Source organism: Dipodomys merriami, unplaced genomic scaffold (assembly GCF_024711535.1).
Source record: "Dipodomys merriami isolate MVZ:Mamm:240054 unplaced genomic scaffold, mDipMer1.0.p SCAF_16, whole genome shotgun sequence".
Lineage (NCBI taxonomy): Eukaryota > Metazoa > Chordata > Mammalia > Rodentia > Heteromyidae > Dipodomys > Dipodomys merriami.
The window spans coordinates 5,126,861-5,143,307 of NW_027202937.1; the positions used below are offsets into that span (position 1 = coordinate 5,126,861).

A 16,447-nucleotide genomic window follows, 5' to 3' on the forward strand; every position below is an offset into this window, starting at 1 on the left:
CACCTGCTTACTCATGTTCATTGCCTCACTCTTTACAATAGTCAGATTATGAACTCAGCCTAGATGCCTATCAATGGATGAATGGGCAAAGAGAAGCACACACACACACACACACACACACACACACACACACACACACACACACACACACACACACACACACACACACACACACACACACACACACACACACACACACACACACACACACGAGTTTTATGCAGCCTTAAATAATAATTTTTTTTGCAGGAAAATGAGTGGAATTGGTGATAACATGTAAAGTGAGGCAGTTCCATAAATGAGACAAGTATGACTGTTTTATATTTAAATTGTGAAAGTAAAGAGGGGAACGTTGGAACTGTGGAAAGAGCTGGCACAGAGAGGGAGGGGAAAGTAAGGACAAGAGTTGAATATGATTAAAGTGCGTTTTATGCATGCATGGAAATGTCTTAACAAATCCCTTTGTCTAGGATATCTAATATATGCTTAGAAAAAGAGTTTCTAGTGAAAAAAGATCTGACAGTAGAAGGGGGAGTTATTTAGGAAGAAGAAAGGAATCAGTAAGAAGGAGGCGAGAAGGACAAAGGATAATGGAGGAATGAATATGACCAAAGTACATTGTATCTATCTATGAAAAGGACACAATGAAACCTCTGTGTGTGCGCGTGCGCGTGTGCTAGTCCTAGGGATTCGAACTCAGGGCCTGGGTGTTCCTGAGCTTTTGTGCTCAAGGCTAATTTTCTACCTCTTGAGCCACAGCTATACTTCTAGTTTTTTGGTGGTTAATTGGAGATAAAGGGTCTCATGAACTTTCCTGCCTGGGTTGACTTTGGGCTACAATCCTCAGATCTCAGCCTCCTGAGAAGCTAGAATTATAGGCATAAGCCCCCTGGCTTTTAAACCAATTCTTTACAAACTCCTCCAAAAAAGAGAAGAGGGGAGAATACTTCCCAATTAATTCTGAGGCCAGTGTCTACCTTAATACAAAAAAAGAGATCAAGGCCGGGCGCCAGTAGCTCATGCCTGTAACCCTAGCTATTCAGGAGGCTGAGATCATGGTTCAAAGCCAGCCCAGTCAGAAAAGTCTGTGAGATTCTTTTTTTTTTTTTTTCCAGGGCTGAGGACCGAACCCAGGGCCTTGTGCATGCCGGGCGGGAGCCCTTCCGCTGGGCTAAACCCCCAGCCCTTCTGTGAGATTCTTATCTCCAATAAACCACCAGAAAACCAGAAGTGGCGCTGTGGCTCAAGTGGTAGAGCGCTTGCCTTTAGCTGAAGAGCTGAGGGACAGCGCCCAGGCCCAGAGTTCAAGCCCCACGACCGACAAAACAAACAAAAAAAGAGAGCACAAGAAATTAATATTCCTAATGAATGGATATAAAATTCCTCAACAACATACTAGCAAGTGTAACATAGGAACCAAAAAGATTATATGCCATAATAAAATGTCTCAGAAATGTAAAGTTGATTCCACACATAACATGGGGGAAAAGTATGTAAGAAGAAAGAAGGAAGGAAGATTGAGGAGAGGAAAAGGAAGACAGCTAGTCACAGACACTGTGGCAACTTTGCTCAAAAAATGCAACACAAAGCGGAACTCTGTATTCGCCTCCCAAAGGAATCCTGACCTCTTAGGAGTTCATTACCTATCTGTCAAGGGAGAGCCTCACGTGCTGCTGCCCTTCTCTATGTAATGGCAACCTCTTCATTAGGGTTGCGGCGTTCCATTCGCTAATGGACCTTACTGGATAAGGTAGGATAGGATAGGATCAGTTCATCTCAAAGTTTCCTGGATCTCCATGAACCTCTGCTTCTAACTTCTGCTACAGTTGTACTCACAACTCTGAGATTTAAAAAAGATGTCATGGTATGCTTTAGAAACACAGCTTTATTTAGATAAAGATATAAACAGCAGTGATTACAAAAGGCTAGTATGTTTGATATCTAAACATATCCTTTAAAGGGGGTCTTAGAGGCATTTTCTTATATGCAGTAGGAGAATTGCCATTCTTTCTTTAGATTTTTTCTTTTGTTTTAACAAATTCTTGAGTTTCTTCTACATCTTTATTTTCCTTGTTACCAGCCACTCTGTCAGATTCTGAAAGAAGGATCACAAAGAATATTAGAAACCAGACCTGTGAAAGGAAGAGAACTTCAGGACCCCAAGGCAAGGAATTAACTTCTTTCTTTTCCTTGCCTACATCTTTTACTTTCACAGAATTGATACTGTGACTTCTAAAACCTTCTTTCTCTCCTGTTCCAGGAAATAGCCCAGTTATTTTAGTTAGAGCCAAGGAAAAACTTTCTATCTCTAAGAGTTACAGCTGCTGAAACAGGGCTGAGGCCTTATGAAATTTTTACAAATAACCCTACCCTTGTCTGTTTGGGCTGCATCAGCACTAAGAGGGGGCTCTATTTGCCTCTAGAGCAAAGAATAGCAGCTCCTTACTGGGTACCCTTTTTCATCTTAGATGCACAGCTTTTGACTTCTTCTGAAAGTCAGATTGTTCTTAATGTCTCCCACACAAGGGTTCCAAGAAAGAATTCTTACTTTGTAGTTCTAAGTTTGTTTTCCAAAGAGTTGTTTTCCTCTAGGAATTCTCCCTGTATCGAAATCGTGGCCAGACAGGTATCAAGAGGTCTGATGATATTGGTCAAGGCCATGGCTTCTCTCTTCCCACATCTCATTACAGTAGCCTTGAGCTCAGAGACCCAATGGTGATAGACGGGGCAGGTCACACATCGAGAGAAGAAGTCCTTAAAATACTGAAAGAAAGAAGCATTAGCTTTAGGCATTGGTACTCTCTTCTCAACACACCATCTTAGCAGAACTTACAATGGTCTCCACGCAACATACTCAGAGCTAAGAGGAAAAGGGAAGAATAGTTGGTGGTAAGATAAATTTGGTTTAGGATACAAGGAACCTAGAATGTGTGCTAGACTCAGAACAGACTGAGCCACAGAGTAGGTGTATTGAAGAAGGGCCAAGTATTAATATTATAATGACAGAGGGTAGTATCTGTGCAAAGATGCAAAGTAAAGGATCCAGGTTTTAATCTAGATGCAAGACTATCTGGGAAAGAGCATAATGTAGGCATAAACTTTCTAGCTCAGGAAACAAGGAGTTCAAAGAGCAAAGGGATTCTGACAAGGAAGGGGAAGAGCAGGGAGAGATGCAGGGTGCTCAGGGTGTCACAGGGAATTAGGTGTCAGATGAGCAACAAAGAAACAGCGACCTGGAGGGTTTGTCTGTAGGACTCTGAGGGACTGCGCTTGAAGGCATCCTTTGGCATTTTCTGCAACATGAGCACATTGCACTCTAAGAATCGGACAAAGCCATGTGAACCAAACAGTGAGGCGTTGGTTCTTTTCACCAATTGGCAGGCCTTGGAGAAGTGATGCTCAAACAGGTTCCACTGTGAGTTCTGGGCAAACCTGGAGGTGAAAGTTACAATTCTCAGATCTGTCCTGTTTACCAGTCATGGTTTTCAGTCAGACCTGTGACACAAAAGTGGCAAATGCACATGTAAGGACGGTTTAGAGTTTACCAGTGATATGCAGCTTTGCCAGGGACTACTCTAGATAGGGATTTGAACTCAATGCCAGGTAGGCACTCTTACCACTTGAGCCCTTTTGCTTTTGGCTTGCTTTTCAGATCAGGTCTCATGATTTTGCCTAGCAGACTTGACCTGAGACCCCCCCTATGTCTGCCTCCTGAGTACCTGTGATTATAGGCATGTACCACCAAACCAACCACACCCGGTTCCTCTTTTTTTGTACCGGGGTTTGAACACAGGGCACTGCATTTGCCAGGCAGGTGCTCTACCACTTCAGCCACATCTCTAACTAACTCTTTCATGTAACCCTCAACCTCTGGGCCCAAATCTGCTAAGGGACACAAAGAACTTTCTAGTAAAATACAGGAAATGAGAATCAATGACTTTCCCCGAATTCTCCCCTTCCCCACAGATCCTAAGTGAGACATTACCACACGGCCAGAGAAGAGTGGAGCCCCAGCATAACACCACACTGAGAGGCCAGAATGCGGCTGTGCTCATGGTGCTGAGTGAAGTTTAGGCACTCACAGAAGGGTCGACACAGCAGTCCTGTAGAAAGAAGGAAACCAGGCTAGCAGGGTATGTGGTCAATGTGGGAACTGGGGTATAGATGTGGCACAGGGAAGAAAACAAGACCTAAAAGACAGGCACCCCTGAAGTCCAATGCACTTCTCCAACTTTAGGTAACAGGGGCCAGGAATACAGACTATGCCTGAGGGAAAAACCTAGGCCCCCATCTGAGGTCTGAATCTCTAACGAGTACAGCACAGCGCTGTGCAAGGTTTACCTCTTCCGTACAGCAGCAGGTCTAAGCAAGCAGAGTAGAAACAGGCCAGACCAAGGACATCATGACCCTGAGAAATGAGCATCCACTGACTCTCCAGCACATGGATACACAGATCAAATCTGCCAAAACACGGAGCCACCAGGACCAGTGTGGAAGTGGGAAAGATGGTGCAGAACAGGGGGGATCCTATACCTTAAAAGCCACCTAGATCTCCCTCCCCTTCCCCCGCTCTCTCTCTTTCTATTTAGAGAACATCTGCACCTGGGAAAAAACATACCTCTACCTAAAGGAGATAGGAAAAAGCCCAAGGCAGTAGATCTGAGCCACTGCTGCTTCCTACTTTCCACAAGGAGCATGGCGGGGGTGGGGGGGGGTGGGGGGGTGGGGAGTTTGTTCCTGAGCTCCAAGTGCAGTTCTACTCTGCATTTCCATTCCTAATCCCCTGCAAAATAATGCTCCCCAGAGGGATCAGGGCACAGGCAGCCCAGGCAGTGGAAACGAAACAGTATCTCCCCCTCCACTCAGACTTCTCTGGGAGAACATCAGCCCCCCTGTGCACAAACGTAAGTGACAAAACAAAATCTTAATACTTCTTTCTCAGAAACGTAGATCTAAAGAGAACTGAGAGAACCAAATTATCCAGAGCTGGTTTCTTGAGGTGTCTGCATAATTCATGGGCTTGAAAACCTAAGGAAGTTAAAAGAGCATTGTGTGAGGTCTAGCTGTGGATCTGGACTCTGAAAGCCCTGGACCCACTGGCCCCAAGTCCTATTACCCAGCTTGATGGAGAAGTCAAGATGGCCGAGGCACAACTTGGTGTATGCCAAGGCCTGCATGAGGTGAGCTGTGGACAGCAGTCCCTCCCTGGAGAGCAAGCATAGGCTGCTCTTCTGAATGGCCATCTGCTCACACTGCAGCCACTTCTCCCTGTTACCCATGTTCTGGGAGAACTGGGAGAGGTCCAGGTAAGTCGAGACAACCTGAGGGGCGACAAATACATTCCCGTCACACACGCACGTGACCTTTCAATATGGTGCTTTTGCTGGGAAACAGCTGTTCTCTCAATCCAGACTCCTTTTGTCTCTCCTCTCCCACTTCCCTCCTCTCCAGGTAGGGAAATGCTTCTGCTACCCCTACGCTTCTAATTTTATTATTTCAGTCACTCTTTCCTCTCCTACTTTTTCCTCCTTTCCTTCCCTCTCCCCCTCCTTCCTCTTCTTCCTCCTCCTCCTCTTTTCCTATCCCTTCCTTCCTTCCTTCCTTCCTTCCTTCCTTCCTTCCTTCCTTCCTTCCTTCCTTCCTTCCTTCCTTCCTTCCTGTCTCTCTCTCTTTCCTTCCTTTTCTCCGCCCCCCCCCCCCCCTTTCTGGAACTCTTGAGCTTCCATCTCATACCCAGCCCATTGCCTGTTCTTTAAACAAGTCACTTTCTCCACATGCCCTCTTCTTCCTCTTCAAAGACTTTCCCCTTCAAAATGCTAATAAAATTATTTATCATTTTCTCTAATTAAAGTCTTTCCCTGATTCTCCCTCCTTAGTGTCCTTCAGAAATGCTGCCTACATCTCTACCAATACCAGGCACATTTGATGTGTTAATGGCTCTCTTCTTGTCTGTCTGGCAAGTTCCTTCAGACCTCATCACCCTGAATGTTCACATTGGAACTATAAATTCAGCCCTGGAAACTGCTACTTTCTACACTCATTCCCTTGATGTTCTCACCCAGTTTTATGACTTTAAAATAGCATTTACACACTAATGGCACTCATAATTTTATTTCTATTTCAGACTGCTCCTGTGAGCAAACTACTGTCCCACAACTCCAACTGGATGTCTAACAGGCACCTTAAACATTTCCCAACCCAACCTATCACCAAATTTTTCCTGCTGAAGACTTCCTGATATCAGTTAAGAGCAGCCTAAAGCTCTGGCTATAAACCTTGGGATTATTTCAGACTTTTGTTTTTCTTTTGCATCCCAGAACACATTCATGTTATCCATATGATAGGTTATCATCAAATATTTGTTGAATCAATGGATAAAAGACAGAGGATAGGATACTAAACTTGGGAAGACGTTTCCTTTCCCTTTTATTAACTCAGTGGTTCTAATCTTTTTTTTAGATCATGGACTTCAAAGAGAATCTAATGATCCCTTCCTTTACCTCCTACTACGTACCTTAGGCTCTTCTGGACCTACATACAAATTATGCATTTGGTACATTGAGATCACATGCATCTATATACCTGAAAACCCATCTATAAGCTTCAAATGAGAAACCAGGCTCAAACATATGAGCAGTGGTATCTAGTTAAATCTTAGTTATTGGCAGGATCTTTCTCCTTAGTGCCTGAGGTTTCTGAGTAAGGTCCAGGGATGGCTGACCTGGGTTTCATTTGCAGACTCCTCAGCTGAATTCTTCTGCATAAGTGTGGCCAGGTAGGCAAACCTGCGGCCGCTGGCTGTGGCCTCCCGGTTATAGAGCTGCCAGAGCAGGGAGAGGCAATGCACCTGCTGCTGCAGGATTGCCAGCTGCTTCTTGCTGTTGTAAAGCACAGGGTGTTAAGCATGCCTTTTTTCTTCACCAATGCCCAGCTTTTGCTTCCTATAGGAAATGGAGGTCTACACCTCATGTAGCCATGTAGAGACTGCCAAACCAGGAGTGATCCTGGAATCCCCTGCTCCTAACTTCATTTCCCGTTCATCCCTCATGACCAGGAAGGGTAATTTTTTTTTTGTCAGTTGTGAGTCTTGAACTCTGGGCCTGGGCGCTGTCCCTGAGCTCTTCAGCTCAAGGTAAGTGCTCTACCACTTAAGCCACAGCACCACTTCTGGTTTTCTGGTGATTTATTGGAGATAAGAGTCTCAGATTCTCCTTGCCAGGGCTTTCTTTGAACTGTGATCCCTAGGTCTCAGCCTCCTGAGTAGCTAAGACTACAGGCGTGAGCCACTAGCGCCTCTCAGGAAGAGTAATTTTTGAAGAGAGGTTGTTTAAATTGCTATTTTCCACTATCAACTGGCTGGGAGAATAAGGTACAAGACCTAGAACTGTCTTTTATATACTTATCTGTTATATGCATTATGTGCCTGTCTTGTTTTGTATTTGAAGGAAACAAGGGCTTGTAGGTCAGTACAGGATGGGTTCTAGTGTAGCTATATATAGTGTTCTGTAGCCCTAAAGGGAGCCAGGGCAGCGTAGCCAGGTGTCTCACTTCTCGTGGAGGCTGTTCAGAGGATGTCTTAGGGAACTGGAATACCAATACTTTTCCAGAAATATTTGGAAAAGTACACCAAACCAGGTCCAAGGAAAATTCCTTTTTAGCAGATGAAGGGCTTGTCTAGCCAATGTTTTGGCCAAGGTGATCTGTCCCATGTTGAAACAGACCTGAAAATGGAAAAAGAAGAAACAGCAATGTAAATATGGCAGTGGTACCATAGCAAGGTTTTGGATATAAAACACTCCTGTGCTGGGTTGGAGAGCAGCCTGGTTAGTGGTAAGCTCCCATTAACACACACCAGCAATAGCAGCAGTAAAGGGTGAGGGAACAGGTAGGTGGAGAAAGCACCTTCCATTATCATTTCCCACACATGTGTCAGTGGGCAGAAGAGAAAGTTCTAAGTCAGAAAGTGGTGCTGCGAGAGGAGATAACATTGTCATCTGGGCCAACACTCAGATGTTCTCAGCTACCAGGAAGGATGTGGACTATCACCAATTCCCCATCTCTCCTGGCTTAAAAGACTGCGCCGCTACAGAGGATGTGGAGGTCAGCCTGGGAAGCTACCCTGAGGTTATCTAAACCTTCAAATCCCAAGGCTGACCTTCACTTGATGAGACCTTTATTAACTATTAACTTGTTAATATCTTCTGCCTTAGCATCTCTGCCTTTGGAAGTTTCTCTTATAGAAAGGGGAGAAAGAGATATTTAGCAAGAATATTCACTGTCTCTAAGTTTAGATAAACAGAAGTAGAGACAACATAAATATACACTGACAAAGGTAATAAAACTATGGCATAGCCACACAATGGAATTCTTGCCGGTTATAGCTGTGTAATGGGCCTCTTCTGGTTTTCTTGTGGTTAACTAGAGATAAGAGTCTCATAAGCCAGGCACCGGTGGCTCACGCCTGTAATCCTAGCTATCAGGAGGCTGAGATCTGAGGATCACAGTTCAAAGCCAGCCCAGGCAGGAAAGACCATGAGACTCTTATCTCCAATAAACCACTAGAAAACCGGAAGTGGAGCTGTAGCTCAAGTGGTAGAGCGCTCGCCTTGAGCTGAAGAGCTGAGGGACAGTGCCCAGGACCAGAGTTCAAGCCCCATGACTGACCAAAAAAAAAAAAAGACTCTCATAGTCCTTCCTGTCCAGGCTGGCTTTGAACTGAGATCCTCAGATCTCAGCCTCCTGAGCAGTTAGGCCACTAGCACTCAGTAAGTCTCTAACTTTTTATTTTTTACAATATCTTTAAGTAGTTATAAAAGGAGACTTCTATAGTTTAAATCTATATAACTTTTTTTTTTTTTGCCAGTCTTGGGGCTTGAGCTCAGGGCCTAGGGACTGTCCCTGAACTTCTTTTGCTCAAGGCTAGCACTCTACCACTTGAGCCAGAGCAACTACTTCCAGCCTTTTCTGTTTATGTGGTAGTAAGGAATCAAACCCAGTACTTCATGCATTCTAGGCAAGCACTCTACCACTAAGCCACATTCCCAGGCCCATATAACCTTTATAATCACATTAGCACATTTCTAATCATACACACTAAATAAAGAAGGATTTAAAAAAGACAGAGTAGCCGGGTGCTGGTGGCTCACGTCTGTAATTCTAGCTACTCAGGAGGCTGAGATCTGAGTTCAAAGCCAGCCTTGGTAGGAAAGTCTATGAGACTCTTATCTCCAATAAACCACTAGAAAACCAGAACTGGGACTGTGGCTCCAACAATAGAGCTCTCGCCTTGAGCTGAAGAGCGCAGGGACAGTGCCCAAGCCCAGAGTTCAAGCCCCACGACCAACAAAAAACCAAAAATAAAACCAAACAGAGTAGGGTACCCCTAAACTACAAGGTCTCCCCCTGCCCCTTACCTCTGACCGGAGATGGCAGAAAGTAGCTTCCTCAAATGGACAGATCTTTACCTTGTGTTTTTTCAAGAACAAGAATGCTGAAGATTGTCCCAGAAGATTGCTTGCTTTCTTCAAATAAAAGAAGGCCTCCCAAGGACATGGATGAAGAAATGGAATTAGGATTAGCACACTGCTGAGGATGAGACTGGGAGGAAGGCCTGGAGAGCAAGGTTGTGGCCAAGATCCAAATGTGAGTGAGGTTGAGTTTTGAATTAGAAATAGAGAGCTGGCCTGCTTGCACAGCACACCGTCAGGGCCAGTGCCAGCCTGGGCTGGTGCACTCTCCCACCCCTCCCCCACCACATTCCCATTTGTCTTCTCCTACATCCCTTCCAGTACCTCGTTCTCCCATTTTCCTCCAGCTCCCACTCCTGGTTAGTTGGCAGTGACAAGTGTTAGTCAAAGTCACAAGTAAAGGCCAACAGCAGAACTGCTCACCAGGTAATTATCTGACAGGTCCAGGGAGGCAGCGGCAGCCTCCAGCAGGTAATAAAATGTGCAGGTGGTTTCTCCAATGATGAGACAGTGCTGGATGAGTGGGGAGAGCACTAACATCAGGATCTGTCTGCAGTAGCAGGGCCGGTCTTTCTTCAGGTTGTTTTGAGCCATTTGCCTGTTTACTTGATCCAGGAATTCCTCCTCTGTTCTTTGTGGAGAGAAGATGAAGAACTGAGAGTGGCCTCATAGCTACCCCGTTTGTTGGGGGGCATTACTGTTGCAAAGCCACTTTTTTTTCTAGGAAGTTTTCCATACAGTTCACTAATTCTATGTGTACTCTCCATCATTCCCTAAGTTTTTGTAAGTACAGGACTAGCGTCGTAAATGCAATCCTCTGTTAGGGATTTAAAAACCTAGCACAGTCTCAATTAAGAAATACCACAGCTGAAGAGTAAACTAACAGTAGAAGTGTTGACTAAAACATTAAAATGATACAAGGCAATAAATAATACATTCTTCTTGTAGTATATCTGACTTTTGTAAATGACATATTGGAATATTATCTTCTATGTTATCAATCCTGCTACTAAGATTTAAGATTATTTTGACTTGGGTTTCAAGTTTTGAGGTTATTTATATTTCAATTTAGAATGACAAAAAATCTTTTGTAAAGAACTCAGTGTGAACTCATGTCTCATTTTGGTAGATAATTGAAGGAAGTAAGCAGTGATAAAGCCTCAGTTGGTTCAACTTTTTTGTAGAAAATTTGATTTGAACTTTTTCAATGAAAACTGAAGACTGAGCATAACCTTTTGGAAAAGAAGTAATACACAATATAAATTGGGCAAACATTACCTCTCTTTACAAATGAGGAAACTGTGGATTAGAGAAACGTATTTGTATGTGGTATAACAGCTAATGAGATGGTAAAGCCAGAATTAGTCTTATCCACCTTCATAGGGAGCCTGAGCTCAAAAGAGATCAGAGTCTGACATCTGAGCTACAATAATCTAAAAAAGCAGAAACTGAAGAGGGTCCTGAAGGTGGCCAACATGCTGAAAATGGGAGGCAGTTGGAGGCCACTCAGCATTCCCAAGGGAGAGCTGACACCAGGGGAGCATACAGGTGGTTCCTGTGGAATACAGATTTATTTGAAAGCAGTAGGGAATCAGGTTAGATAGTGAGATGGAAGTGTACAGAGAGGGGCTGATGAACTCAAAGTGAGCACATTTAAAATAGATAGAATAGGTATTTGTAGCCAGGAGGTTTGTGGTTAGGAAATACATATCCATTATCACATCATCTGAGGTAAAATAAATAACTAGGAAGATAGTTACAGATGAAAACAAAATCTGCTTTGTTTATTATGCATTTGAGAAGTCATTAAATAAAATTAATCCTAACCAGTAAGAAATAATTTCCCTGGTTTTTTTTTTTTTTACAATAAACTGTTTTTAATCTTTGTCCATATTTATGTTTTAAAACATGGGGGTTTGAAACATGAGGCTTCCAGTCCATTTTAAAATACATGGAAACTCACAAAATTACAGAAACTGAAAACTATCATGGGTAAAACACTTTATGTATATCCAACCAGCTTTTTAAAATAAAATCAGTTGTGGTATAAACAGAAAAAAAAAATTTCCCTACAGAGAACTGTCGTCTTGACTTTTTTTTTTTTTTTTTTTTTTTTTTTTTTTGGGTCCGGTCATGGGGCCTGAACTCTGGGCTTGGGCACTGTCCCTCAGCTCTTCAGCTCAAGGCTAGCGCTCTACCACTTGAGCCACAGCGCCACTTCCGGCTTTTTTCTTTTTTCTTATGTGGTGCTGAGGAATCGAACCCAGGGCCTCAGGCATGCAAGGCAAGCGCTTTAACCACTGAGCCACCTTCCCAGCCCCTGTCGTCTTGACTTTTAAGGTGAGTACAGGAATCCTCACTTCTGGGTGACCAGGCCCCCCTGTGGTTTGCGGGTGAGTGTCCAGTTTAGGGGCCATCTACCATTCACTCAGATCCTCCTGTCCACCCTTAACACCTCCATTTACCTGCAGTGTTCACCTGAGAAGGCCTCCTGACTTCTGAAGGTTGTTTCCTGGAAATGAAGACTATCTGTGGGCAAGGAAAAGCAGAGGATTATCTTTCATTATACATGTTTAGATTAAATAAACCCATTTAAAATTCCTGACTACCTTTCCCTCCATAACAGATAACATAAAATTAAGATATTATTATGAACTCTTTAGTGACAACAGCTTGTGATTCCCACAACTTCCTTCATTTTCAATACCCTGCTCCCCTCCAAAAAAAGGTTCCAATTTAAAGGAGACAATATTTGCAATGCAGGAAAAAATAAATAAAAATTGTTTGTATTCTGGTTTGATGGGTACTCCTAGTAATGGAAATCCATGAATATATCTGGCCCAGGTTTATAACTAGATCAGTGAACTGCAAAGCCTACAGCCAACTGAAGAAACCTAAGAGTACAAGATGCCACAATTCACTAGCTGACCTCAGATAGCTTTTCCCTTGAGATCTGACTCCTCTTCTGTAGCCACCTTCTTCCTCCTGAGTTTACCTTGGGGAGAAGGCAGTTGTAATTTGTCTGTGGTCACTTGTGTTAGCACTGAGCCTGTGTCTTTGTAAGTACAGAATCTAGAGGTCCTATTAGCGTTCTTGGTAGAAGAGACTGCGAAACGATGGAACTGGACAAAGTCCCCTCCGTGGCAGCTGCTACAGCGGCAGGCCATGTCTTGGAGAAAGCAGGCACATTCAAGATGCAAAGCTATCTGTTGTTCCTTAGGCCACAGCTCCCAGGCAGCTTCCCGCAACAAAGGCATTCCAAATTCTAGCATGTTAGTTTGAGATAGGGGCATTTCTTCTTGAAGTCTGAGAAGAGAGGCTGAGCCAGCATCTGAAATTTCAGAAAATCCAAGTGAGAGTTTCCCATATAGTCTTTTCATGCCAAAATATGGCAAATGGTTAAGTACACGTTGCAACTTTATAAGAAGACTTGGTATGGCCATCTCCTCTGCAGAAAGAATTTTGCACCAATCTGAAAGTGATACTGACCATATGTAGGATAAAGTAAGACAGGGAAAATAGGAGCAGTTGAAGAGAAGAACAGTGGAAAGTTCTATTCCCGTAAGTTAAGATTTTTTTACTTCAAATTCAAATAAATATAGAACTCAGACATATTTCAAAGTCAAAGGGAAATTATTTGTGGATATGTGTGTTTGGGTCATTTATTGTACAATTTTATTCTTTCACATGGAGAATATGAGATGTCAAGCTATTTAATTTATATCTTGCTGTGTCCATGTCTATTAATAATGTATATGTCTATCTTTCTTGTGAATTTCTAAAATTAGGGACAATTTATCCTTTTACTTATGATGGCAATATTTATGAATATTTATGAACCAAAAATCAAAACACAAATACTAAACACATAGATTAATAATGAGATGGAACTCTTTTTTTTTTTCTCCTTGAGGCAGACTCTCTTTATTCCAGACCAGGCTGGCCTCCGGCTCAGGCTAATTCTGCCCAGTATGTCCAGCCTCTATTTTTTTTGGCAGTACAAGGAATTGAACTCAGGACCACAATCTTGCTAGGCAAGTGCTCTATCACTGAATCATAGTCACAGTTCTTCTGCTTTTGTTTCTCACGCAGGGTTTTATGCTTTTGTCCAGGACAGCTTTGGACTGTTTCCTAAGCAATTGAGATTACAGGTGAGAACCATCATATCTGGCTTATTTTGGAGACAGGGTCTCACTAAATTTTTGCCTGAGCCAGCCTTGAACCTTGACCCGACCTCATTTCTCAGCAGCAGGTTACAGGCATGTAGCACTACACTTCCACCTAGCTTTTTAAGGACCTGAAATTCCGTAAGGCAATTCTAATGGAGGATATTTTTCTCTTTTAACCATGGCTCCTTTATGGTTTTAACTTTATTTTTATTTTTTGGATTCCTTCTTTCTTTGGTTTTAACTTTAAATGATAGCTTTCAGAAGGAAGCCCTTATATACAATATAGATGGTCTTTCTGAGCACAGAATATCTCCACTCTCTGTTCAGACATGAAACAAGGGAGCAGCCCTTCCTCACCTGACTTTCTCTTCTCTTTGGTTTGGTTGCTGGTTTGGTTGCTAGTGGAATGAGGTGCTAATGTAGACTCAGCAGGAAGCTCTTGGCTCTCACTGAGCCAGTGGAGCACATGCACATCCACAAGAGTCCTCAACACTTGCAGTAGTCTGTTTCTATCCCAGCCAGGCAGGAGGTGCTGCAGCAGAGCTACATGGAAGGAGTGACCGATGACTGCAGCACACTTGACCAGCAACTGTTCTTCGGGGCTCAGTTGGTCCATGTGGTTTACAGCTATTTCTGTTCTCCCAGAAAACAAAAAGCAATGATCAAGGTTTTGAGCCAGGTGTGGTAGAACACGCCTGTACTTAGGAGCCTAAAAAAGGAGAATTGTTCTGAAAGTTCAAGACCAGTTTGGTCTACATAGGGAGCTCTTGTCTCCAAAAAACCAACAACAACAACAACAACAACAACAACAACAACAACAAAAAACCCAAAGCAATGACCAAAGTTTCTAGAAAATATAGGTTATTGATAATCTAGTCATCTTAAAAACAAAAAGCTTGCTTGTCATCTACCTCATCCTCTACCTTGCTGTAATCCCTCCTTCTCTACCAGAGAGCCCTGTCTCCATGGTCTTGTTTCCTATCAGTTGTTAAACCAACAATCTGGTTTCTACTATACTGCTGAAAGTATTCATCCTTGATCACTAAAACGCTGTGTTGGGAGAACTCCAACTACTCTGAAACATGCAGCCACACCACTCTTTTCCATTTTTCATGACCAATTAGTACTCAGACTCTGCTTTTCCTTCCCCTCTCCTCCCATTCACTTCTGTTTAAGACAAAGTATCCTCATTAGCACCACAGATATTCCTAAATATCAGCACTATCATTTCCCTTGCTCACTGTCTTTTCTAGCACAGGAAAATGCACAAAAGGAAGCTCAAGACCTAACTTTCCCAAGTAACTGGAAGTATTTCCCAGTCATCAGTCAGCTCCAAAGAGAATAATAGGTTCACTTACATCAAGTGTTACTCAAATGATATTATGTGACTTCAAAGGACTTATAAGACATTCCAGAATTTCTTTCTTTTTTTGGGGGGGGGTCTGGTCGTGGGGCCTGAACGCTGGGCCTGGGCGCTGTCCCTCAGCTCTTCAGCTCAAGGCTAGCGCTCTACCACTTGAGCCACAGCGCCACTTCCGGCTTTTGTCTTATGTGGTGCTGAGGAATCGAACCCAGGGCCTCCAGAACTTATTTCTGGAAGACATGTTTCTGTTTTAGAGGAAAATGAGGCAGAATGATAATGACAGATCTTTGTTCAACTCACTTAGCCAGTTACTAATGCAATGACAACCTGTGATCAGGTCATGTGAGGTACGAAAGGGACTTACCTTTCAAGAGTGGTGGCAGAAGAACTGTATCCAAGTTCACATTATCTTTGACTGTGCAGACATGAAGTTCCTGTTCTTCTTCAAAGCTGGCAGGACAAATAGTATACATCGTGGATTTTATGGCATTAGCTATGGGAAGAAAACACGGACTGAGGAAAATACTATGTTTGAAGGCACAGCAATTTAGTCAAAAGACTACAGAATGAAGATGAATGGAATGTACTGTAGTGTAACATGTTTTATTCCAGTCCATCCTGCCTATTCTTTTTTTTTTTTTGGTTATAAGGCTTGGGTGCTGTCCCTGAGCTTTTTTTGCTCAGGGCTAGTACCCTACCACCCTGAGCCACAGTGCCACTTCTGGTTTTCTGGTGGCTAATTGGAGATAAGAGTCCCATGGGGATTTTTCTGCCTGGGCTGGTTCAAGCTATGATCCTCAGATCTCAGCATCCTGAATAGTTAGGATTACAGGTGCCTGCCTATTCTTAATTTATTTTTATAAACTAACAACATCCTCTATACTACACAGCATCTAACTGCGGTTCACCTTGTTTATTAAACTGTCCTGTTTATTACCTCTCACCTAGGATTTACATATACTTCTACTCTTTCCTCTTCTCTCATTCTCCCACTCCTCCCAACCCCCACCCATCCAAACCATGAAGCCATTCTTCTCATCAGTAATATGTCAATGCTAAACTCCCGTAAATCCTACTTTACTACCTCTACTTCCTGGCGACTCAAACAGAAACTACTACAGATTGGTTGACTCAAATGATTATCTGAGGCAGGGATTTAGAATTTTTACCATGCCTGCTTAGTATTTGTAAAGTGCACAGGGGGTGGCCCAATCTGGCCCATAATGTCAGCATGGAATAAGTACATGCCTCATCAGGGCCTAGGTAATGCTATATTGGAGAACTTCAGGGTAAACTTGCGGAAATGGAGTTTACCTGAGAGTGATTCCCACTTGTTCTCTTCTTCCTCCTCTTTTAAATTATGAAATAGCAGTATATCCTTAGAGAGAAGGTCTTGGCACAGCACCTCACAGTACAAGGGGTTTCCAGAGCACCTGTGGAGAAGGTAG

At 43.2% G+C, this 16,447-nt stretch overlaps 1 protein-coding gene across 8 annotated transcripts in view; it reads right to left on the reverse strand.

The window, feature by feature from the left end:
• Nucleotides 1-1,913: 1,913 nt before the first annotated feature.
• Nucleotides 1,914-16,447, reverse strand: part of LOC138828086 (adenylate cyclase type 10-like) — a 34,260-nt gene continuing 19,726 nt past the window's right edge. For 4 of the 8 annotated variants that reach the window (XM_070023804.1, XM_070023802.1, XM_070023801.1 and 1 more), the window contains 16 exons: nucleotides 16,314-16,447; nucleotides 15,364-15,492; nucleotides 13,994-14,269; nucleotides 12,463-12,798; nucleotides 11,933-11,996; nucleotides 9,891-10,098; nucleotides 9,414-9,539; nucleotides 7,549-7,721; nucleotides 6,722-6,878; nucleotides 5,117-5,321; nucleotides 4,932-5,028; nucleotides 4,342-4,460; nucleotides 3,986-4,103; nucleotides 3,234-3,432; nucleotides 2,549-2,763; nucleotides 1,914-2,095 (listed from right to left, as the gene is read on the reverse strand). In XM_070023804.1, coding sequence (XP_069879905.1) covers nucleotides 2,089-2,095; nucleotides 2,549-2,763; nucleotides 3,234-3,432; nucleotides 3,986-4,103; nucleotides 4,342-4,460; nucleotides 4,932-5,028; nucleotides 5,117-5,321; nucleotides 6,722-6,878; nucleotides 7,549-7,721; nucleotides 9,414-9,539; nucleotides 9,891-10,098; nucleotides 11,933-11,996; nucleotides 12,463-12,798; nucleotides 13,994-14,269; nucleotides 15,364-15,492; nucleotides 16,314-16,447 — 2,563 coding nt within the window. In that variant the 3' untranslated portion in view covers nucleotides 1,914-2,088. Of the gene's footprint in view, nucleotides 2,096-2,548; nucleotides 2,764-3,233; nucleotides 3,433-3,985; nucleotides 4,104-4,340; nucleotides 4,461-4,931; nucleotides 5,029-5,116; nucleotides 5,322-6,721; nucleotides 6,879-7,548; nucleotides 7,722-9,413; nucleotides 9,540-9,890; nucleotides 10,099-11,932; nucleotides 11,997-12,462; nucleotides 12,799-13,993; nucleotides 14,270-15,363; nucleotides 15,493-16,313 lie in introns of those variants that run through there. The other 4 variants (XM_070023800.1, XM_070023805.1, XM_070023807.1 and 1 more) reach the window with 4 other exon arrangements.